At 40.0% G+C, this 9,403-nt stretch overlaps 1 protein-coding gene across 5 annotated transcripts in view; it reads left to right on the forward strand.

Moving 5' to 3' along the window:
* Nucleotides 1-316: 316 nt before the first annotated feature.
* LOC140327349 (transcription factor COE3-like) overlaps nt 317-9,403 on the forward strand; it is a 63,510-nt gene continuing 54,423 nt past the window's right edge. For all 5 annotated transcript variants that reach the window (XM_072406729.1, XM_072406733.1, XM_072406730.1 and 2 more), the window contains exon 1: nt 317-580. In XM_072406729.1, the coding sequence (XP_072262830.1) occupies nt 447-580 (134 nt within the window). In that variant the 5' untranslated portion in view covers nt 317-446. The remainder of the gene's footprint in view (nt 581-9,403) is intronic.

Genomic DNA, 9,403 nt, shown 5'->3' on the forward strand with positions numbered 1-9,403 from the left:
CACAGATGTGAAGTCAGAAGATGGAGATGGTGAAGGTGCCAGGCACACTGGGGACAGATATGGAGTCAGAGGATGGAGATGATGAGAGGTGCCAGGCACAGTGGGCACAGATATGGAGTTTAGCGCAGGGATAAGTGAGCAGGCTGAGGGATGGAGGCATCAGGAAGGGAGGAGGTGGTATATTATGGAGGGAGGGAGTCCGCCCAGCCTTCCCACTCCCCATTGCCTCCCTTGGGATAGCTGCCTCACAGACTCCTGCCGGAGGATCTCTCACATTCAGATTTGCGCTCTGGCTGAGAAGTAGTACAGGCTGTGCGTCTTGTGGATGACACTGGACACCGGTCCTCTGTGGGATATTACGCCCTGGATACAGTGGGCACCCTGGGCTGCGCTTTTCTCTTCTCTGGGAGTTGTGTGCGCTGGCGGAGAGAGGAGCCCCCGTGTACATGTTCTCCATCCAGGATACGCTCTCCAGGGGGGCGCTGAGTATGAAGGAGGAACCTATACCCGCTGGATTGTCCTCTGTCCGCTCCTGGATGCATTCCTCAGGGATAATGGACTCCAGCACCGCTGCACAGAGGTAAGTGCACCTACAGGGAGGTGTGTGGTGTCAGGACAGGTGACATTCATCCTGTGGGATAGGGGGGAAGTAGAGGATGGAGATGATGGTCTGCTGGAGGCTGGTCATCATTGGATGCTGAGGAGAGAACTTTACAGAACTTCTGTCACTCTGCTTGTGTTCCATCACTGACTGCACATGTACCATCCACAGATACTGACACTGTAACTTCAGGATTTGTCCCACTGACACTAAACCCCAAGACATAACCCACTGACACTGTGATCTCAGGACAAAACCCACTGACACTGTGATCTCAGGACATGTCCCACTGACACTAAACCCCAAGACATAACCCANCTGTGATCTCAGGACATGTCCCACTGACACTAAACCCCAAGACATAACCCACTGACACTGTGATCTCAGGACATGTCCCACTGACACTGTGATCTTAGGACATAACCCACTGACACTGTGATATCAGGACATGTCCCACTGACACTAAACCCCAAGACATAACCCACTGACACTATGATCTCAGGACATGTCCCACTGACACTGTGATCTCAAGACATAACCCACTGACACTATGATCTCAGGACATGTCCCACTGACACTGTGATCTCAGGACATGTCCCACTGACACTAAACCCCAAAACATAACCCACTGACACTGTGATCTTAGGACATGTTCTACTGACACTGTGATCTCAGGACATAACCCACTGACACTAAACCCCAAAACATAACCCACTGACACTGTGATCTTAGGACATGTTCTACTGACACGGTGATCTCAGGACATAACCCACTGACACGGTGATCTCAGGACATAACCCACTGACACTGTGATCTTAGGACATAACCCACTGACAATGTGATCTCAGGATATCTTCTACTGAATCTAAACCCCAGGACATGTTCTACTAACACCATGACTCCATGACATGCCCACAGAAACTGTGATTTCATGACATGTTACTCTGACACTAAACTTCAGTCCTACTGACTCATGACATGCTTCACGAATTTTGTGACCTCAGGGCATCTTCCAATGACACTGTGACTCTATGACGTATCCCACTGGCACTAAACATGGGAACATGGTCCACTGACATAGTGATCTCAACTGACCCTGAACATAGGGACATGTTCTTCTGACACTGTGCTAAAACTGCAACATGTTCCACTATGACATTTCCAACTGGCACTTCATAACATTTCCCACTGACATTGCGACCTTTGGATATAGTGTACTTGGATTCAGACCTAAGGCAATGTTCTCCTGACGCTGTGACTTCAAGTCACGTTTTACTGACACTGTGCCCTCAGATCATGTTTTACTGACACTGTGTCCCCGGGTCATGTTCTACTGACACTGTGTCCTCAGGTCATGTTCTCCAGACTCTGTGCCCCGAGGTCATGTTTTCCTGACACTGTGTCGTCGGGTTATATTCCTCTGATACAGTGTCCTGGGGTCATCTTCTACTGACACTGTTCCCTCGGGTCATTTTCTACTAACACTGTGTCCTCAGGTAATGTTTTACTGACACTGTGTCCTTGGGTCATGTACTACTGACACTGTCCCCAGGTCATGTTCACCTGATACTGTGTCCTTAGGTCCTGTTCCCCTGACACTGTGCCCCCAGGTCAAGTTCTACTGACAGTGTGTCCTCAGGTCACGTTCTACTGACACTGTGCCCTCAGGTCATGTTCCCCTGACATTGTGCCATCATGTCATGTTCTACTGACACTGTGCCCTCAGCTCATGTTCTACTGACACTGTGTCCTCAGGTCATGTTCCCCTGTCATTGTGCCATCATGTCATGTTCTACTGACACTGTGTCCTTAGGTCATGTTCTACTAACACTGTGTTTTCGGGTCATCTTCTACTGAAACTGTGTCCTCAGGTCATGTTCCCTTGATACTGTGTCCTCGGGTCATGTCCTACTGACACTGTGTTCTTGGGTCATGTTCTACTAACACTGTCCTCAGGTCATGTTCTCCTGACACTGTGTCCTTGGGTCACGTTCTACTGACACTGTGCCCTCTTCTCATGATCTACTGACACTGTGTCCTCAGGTCATGTTCCTCTGACACTGTGTCATCAGGTCATGTTCTACTGACACTGTGTCCTTAGGTCATGTTCTACTGACACTGTGTCCTCGGGTCATGTTCCCCTGACACTGTGTCTTCAGGTTATGTTCCCCTGACACTATGTCTTCAGGTTATGATCTCCTGACATTGAGTCCTTGGGTCATGTTCTACTGACACTGAGTTCTCGGGTCATGTTCCCCTGACACTATGTCATCAGGTTATGTTCCCCTGACACTGTGTCCTCGGGTCATGTTCTCCTAAGATTGTGTCCACGGGTCATGTTCCCCTGACACTGTCCTCAGGTTATGTTCCCCTGACACTGTGTCCTCTGGTCATGTTCCCCTGACACTATGTCTTCAGGTTATGATCCCCTGACATTGAGTCCTTGGGTCATGTTCCCCTGACACTGTGTCCTCAGGTCATGTTCCCCTAAGATTGTGTCCTCCGGTCATGTTCCCCTGATACTGTGTCCTCGGGTCATCTTCTGGGACAATGAGGCCAATCTTTATGTGAAGTTTTCTTAGTGATGTTCCTTTGACCTCCGCCATGGCTCGGCAGATGGACTGTTAGTGCTGTAATGGTTGGGTTACCAGTGGTTGTCTCGTAGAATATAAGTAATTATATGCATTTGATAAGATGTACTGCAGTGCTTAGTCAGCGCATGTTTTGGGTAAACAATGAGTCAGTGCTGGTAGACCAGTGAGATTGAGATTACACTGAGTCAGTGCTGGTGTTTTGCTGTGTTCGGGGTTACAAGTGAATCAGTGTCAGAACATCAGAGTGTTTGGGTTTACCAGTAAATGATTACAGGTACATCGGTGAGTCAGTGCCAGTAAATCAGTATGTTCAGGGTTATCAATGAGTTGTTGCCAATATATCAGTATGATTGAGGGTTACCACTGGGTCAGTGCCGGAGTATCAACGTGCTCAGTGTTCTGCAATCACAGAGGTGAGGATGCAGCACTGTCTATGTAGAATTGTACATAGACTTCCTTATGATGGGAACCCCCTGTATATTATATCAGTGTGCAGCAATCAGAAGTGATCGTCACTGTCATACACTCTGTTAGATCGATAGATCAATAACCATTGATCCAAAGTTCACTAAATCAATGGAAAGGAAAGTCTGTGGTGTACAATTCTTATGCCATCTGATCAGTTTAGTCACATTGAAAAAGAACAAATGATCATTTGAAATGTGTGGCCAAGGCTTCTTAGGAAGTGTTGGAGAAATGTGTAGGGGCTATCTACAGATATGATGTATGGATTAGTAATGATTTAATATGAAACGCGTCAGTACTCTGTAGAGGTATCGTGGTATGATTTGTAATAATCTTATATGAAACGCATGAACACTTTTGACAGATATTGTACATTGATTAGTATTGATTTTATGCGAAACGCGTCAGTTATCTGTACAGATATTGTATATTGATTGGAAATTATCCTATACCCGGCTATTCAGCGTTAGCCACCAAGAGAAATCACTTGCAGAAAGGGTTACTTGTTTCCTTGTACAGCACCATAGAAGATGAAGGCGCTATGAAAATGAATTCTGCTAGTAATAATAATTGAAATGCTCCGTAAGATTAACAAATTGCAAAATCTCTACCTGCTATGACAAGGAGCTCATAATGTTCCTCTAGTTAACACCTAAACACCCCTAGTCACATTCGTCTCTTGCATTTGCCACACAGTTAACATGTCCTAAGACACAGAAACAGAGCTCAACGATCTTTCTTCCTTGGTGATTGCAAGTGGCTGCACGTGAGCTCTGCAGGGGAAAATGCTGGGGAATCCTAGAGAATGGAAGGGACTGATTCATAAAACACATGGAATTTAGGAGAAGGGTTGTGATTGGCCAATGGGGGATACTAATTTATGTTGTGTTTTTGTTCTATGTCATGAATTAGATGCACAGTGTCATTATGATCTGACCGCCATCAAGTAGGTTCAGACTTTTAAGATGTGGTCGGATCTGTAGGAGATAATTATTCTCTGTGCATTGTACAGTGTACAAAGATGTAAGAGTTACTTTTTTATATTTATATTTACTATATATATATATATATATAATATAAACACAATAATATGTAGACTTCCTACATAAGAATACTGAATACTATTCATTCATCAACATAAATGTTATTCCTTCCTGTCACAAGAAATATTTGAACCCAAAATTGTTCTCACTGATCTTACCTTACCAAGTTATGAATAAACTTTCTATATATTAAGCCAATGCAGATAGAGCCCATTCTCTCTCTTTCTGTCTCTCTCTGCCCTTCTTTTTATCTTTTTCCTTCTCTTCCCTGTTGTCTCCCATTCTGCTTTTGTTTCTTTTTCTCTTCTACACCCCTTTCCTTTATGCTGCTTTCACTTATTCTCTCTCTCGCTTTCTCTCTTCCCCTTTTTTTTCTTTCCCTTGTTCTCTCTTTCAAATCAAAATCAAATTAAAATGAACATTTTTGGCAGGGCCAAGTTAAATGTTGTCTCTCTCTCTCGTTCTCATTCCTTTCTCTCTCTTGTTCTTCTCTCAATTCTCTTATCTCTTCTTTCTTCCCTCTCTTTTTTCTCTCTCCTCCTCTTTTTATCTCTTTCATTCTTCCCTCTCTTTTTCATTGTCTCCTATTCTGTGTCTCTTCCCCTTTTCCCTCTCTATCTATTAACATCAAATTAAAATGAACTTTTTTTGGCAGGACCAAGTCATATGTTGGCCTTCGCTCTCTTTCTCTATTTCTCTTTCCTTTTTCTCCCTCTTACCTTCTTTTCTTTTCTTTCTCTCACTCTTTGTATCTTTTCTCCCATTCTCTCTCTTCTCTTTCTTCTCTTAACCCTTTTTTTCCTTTCTCTCTCTTTCTCCTACTTTCTCTCTTGTCCCTTCTCTATTTCAATTTCTTTTTCTTTCACTCTCCTTTCACCAACTCTTCCCTCTTTCCCTTCCCAAAAAAAAAAAACCTTTTTTTTTTGGACAGGTTATAAATTTATATGTTGGCATTCTCTCTTCCTCTATCTCTCTTTTCTTCTTCTCCCTCTTATCTTCTCTTACCTCTTCTTTCTTTTCTCCATTTCGCTCTAGTTTTTTTCTCTTTCTTCTCTTTTTCTTCTTTTTTACTTCTCTCTCTCTTCTTTCTCCTTCTTTCTTTTTTCCCTTCTATTTATCTCTTTTTATTTCTCTCTCCCCCTTCCCTCTCTTTCTCTCTTTATTTCTTCTACTTACTTACACTCTTTTCTTTCTCGCTCTATCCTTCTCTTTATTTCTTTCCATTTCTCCACCTCTCTTCCCTTCTCAGTTTTTTTCTCTTTTTATTTCTCTTTCTCTCTCCCCCTTCTCTTTCTTTCTGTCTTTATTTCTTTCTCTTACTTACACTCTTTTCTTTCTCGCTCTATCCTTCTCTTTATTTCTTCCCCTTTCTCACTTTTCCACTTTTTATTTCTCTTTTGTAACTTTCATTTTTTTAATTACTTTTTCCATTTCTCTCTCTCCCTTTCTTTCACTCTTCTCTTTCTCTCCCTCCCCCATCACTCTCCCATTATATTTAAATCTCCTCCTGTGTTATCCCCCTCCGTTCCGCATTCTCCATATCGCTTGCATTGTACATTGCTTCTGCAGAAGATGGTGCTACATAAATGATAATAATAATACCTGTCCAGGTAACTCACATTATAATGGCACAGTATAAAACAATATACAAACCACTTCACCACATCACTAAGTAATCAGCAATGACAACAGCATCATTTTCTTTGCAAAGCTTTCTACTTTATTTCCATTCGCTTCAGCGAGAAATTCCATCACAATGAAACTTGTAAGAGACTCCTCACCCTCCTAACATAAAAGCTTTGTGTCCCTGTGGACAGGTTCTCTTTATTATTAAAATTAGGAAATTCTGACCTCACCACCCAAACTAGAAACGTTTAAAAAATGGAAATTGTTAAAATGATGAGCTGGGGGTTATTATACAAAAAAAATCTGTTTTTAATAAAAATTGTGGATGAATTGTAAATATTTCCGGGCTGTTCTGGAATGTTCCCGTGAATCCGGCCGCGTTTCTCACCAGTTACAGTGACAATGCCAACATCTGTCTTTACTCAGGGAATCATTAATTTCCCTTTAATTGTCCGGCCTGCTGACGGCAGGAACATGTGCGCTCGTTACCGGGAGCTCGCTCTGTGCGCGCTGACACGTTTTACAATAAACAGACTTTAATAATTAGCGAAGAGCAAATAAACACGCGGTGATCAGGGCGCTGGCGGCCTCGCTCATTACAACAAAGGAAATGTTTATAGAATGTCATCAATAGCTGACGGACACAAATCATCATCACCCCGGTCACATCTTTCTGACCAATCAATATATAGATTGCATCATTGATCTGAATTTTGCAATCCATCAATATCATATCATAAGCTTACACTATGACACTCTCCTGTTGGTATTTCCAATCGATAATACGATCAATATATCAATTGATCCTTGGCGGTCGACTTTTTGTTGTAATATCCATGTTTTCCATAATTGATCCGTATTGCCTGATCAGTTGACCAAAAATTCTACCCAAACCAATCAAAATTGATCACTTTCTTTACTGGTCGATCAATTCATTGCTGCTTCTAATCGATGTGAAATATTTCAGCGGCGGTCTGCGGATTGGTCTGTGGCAGAGGTCAAACGCACAAATCCTTGATTTGTTTCTTTGGGCTTCATGAGCCGCCCCATAATACAATAGACATAGCTGAAAAGCAGAAGAAGGGGGGAGAATCTGGAGGGGTTTCCAAAATATCATTGGACAATCAGAATAAAATACCCGCCAACAAAAGCTGAAGATTTAAAATAGAAAACATAAATTAAAAAAAATGTAAAATAATTTAAAAAGTTAAAAAAATTGTTTTATGCAATTTAAAAAAAATTAAAAAAAAAAAAAAAAAGTATAAAAAACATTTAAGTAAAAAGAATAATAATAAAAAATGCAGGCAATAAAAAATGAACGAACAATTCATCGTTTTTATAATTCATTTTATATCATTTTGATTTCATTTACCTTTTCCACTCCTGCAGTCCGAGAAGTTTCCTTCAAGTATATTTAGAAGCTCATAAAAATGATTGATCATTGACATAAATTAAATTTAGCCAATAAATGGTATTTGTGTGTTAGATTTGGAACATCCCAAAATGTGTGATTATATCTTTTGCGTTTATTCCTGGCAATACAAAGATGAGAATAGCACGCTTCAGCTGTCACTGACTAAACAAACGTTCAGGTTTTCATTAATTTTCTGAATTTTCTTCCCATTATTGCTAATACCACCAATTTTTACTTTTTTAATTTGTTTTACCTTTTTAAATCCTCATTATTACCTTTATTTGTTTTTTTTAACTACCCACGTTTTGTTTTTAATTATTTTTAATACTCAATAACTCCTGTTCTTTTTTAATGCCCTGTATAAAACTCTTTAAAAATAATTAAAACTAAAAAACTAAAAAAAACATTAAAACCTTTTTTTGTTTTTAAAGATGAACATATTTTTGATTATTCTCATTAATTAATAAAAATTAATAGTTTTGATTAATGTTTGGGTAGAATGTTGATCAATCAAGCTGTTTTGTTTTTTAATACTTAATATTACCCATTTTCTTGAATATTTCTAATAGCCATTAATACCTTTTTTAATTAGCAATCATTTAATTTTTTAATACTTGATAACACTATTTTTCTATTTAATGATTTGATTTACTAATACTACCTTTATAATATTTCATTTCATTTTTTTCTTTACTGTTTACTATCTTTTTTTATTTCAACTACTTAATAAAACATTCTCTTTTAATGCATTTTGTTTTTTTTTCTCTTGTAATACTTAATATCTATTGTATTTTTTTAATATTCCTTAATACTCCAGCATTAGGTATAATTTTGATTTTCACAACCTGCTTCCATTGAATTGCCTTGATTTCCCTCTAAGCTGTTTCAGGATTTTTTGGCTACCATTCATATCGCTGTAGCACAGTGATTTGTGTTTGGGTATCAATCCGTCCTTACAGACAAAATACAAATACCAAATAAACATTTTCACCGTGTCCAGTTTTTGTTGCTGTAGAAAATATTTTTTTGTATAAATTTTGATTTGTGTTACTTTTTTTTTTTAGTTGAGTTGTGACAGTGGAAATCAATACATTGCACGTGTGTGTGAGGAAACACTATCATCAGTGAAACTGGGTGATCCAGCAAACCTGGAATGGATTTCCTAAAAGTCTTTTGCTATTTGTTAGCAAATGTTTTCAACCCTAGACCAGATGCATTCCAGGTTTGCTGAATCACCCAGCTTCACTTCTAAAAGTGTATTTTCCCGGTTGATCCTGAATTTGGCTGTCAGGCTGCGGAGAGTTTGCTTTGTATCTGCACACAGAGAGATGTAGGGAGAGATCTGTGAGCCGGAATGTGATTATAGAACATACACTGACAGTCAGGGGACGGCCGGCCCACACAGGAGAATCCTCTGCATTAATCAGAAAACATGGCTGTCATCATCCATCAATAATCCAGAGATAATCAATAGAAAGGATCAATAATAGATTCATAATCAATGGATTACAGAAGGATGGATACATTAATGGATGAGTAGGGAGAGAGATGGATGGATAGTATTTGGGGAAAGGGATAGACAGATATTTAGTAGAGAAAGATAGATGGGTAGTAAGGAGACATAGGTAGAGAGTAATAGGGAGGGGAGAGATTATTATTA

The sequence above is a fragment of the Pyxicephalus adspersus genome, chromosome 3 (genome assembly GCF_032062135.1).
Source record: "Pyxicephalus adspersus chromosome 3, UCB_Pads_2.0, whole genome shotgun sequence".
Classification (NCBI taxonomy): domain Eukaryota; kingdom Metazoa; phylum Chordata; class Amphibia; order Anura; family Pyxicephalidae; genus Pyxicephalus; species Pyxicephalus adspersus.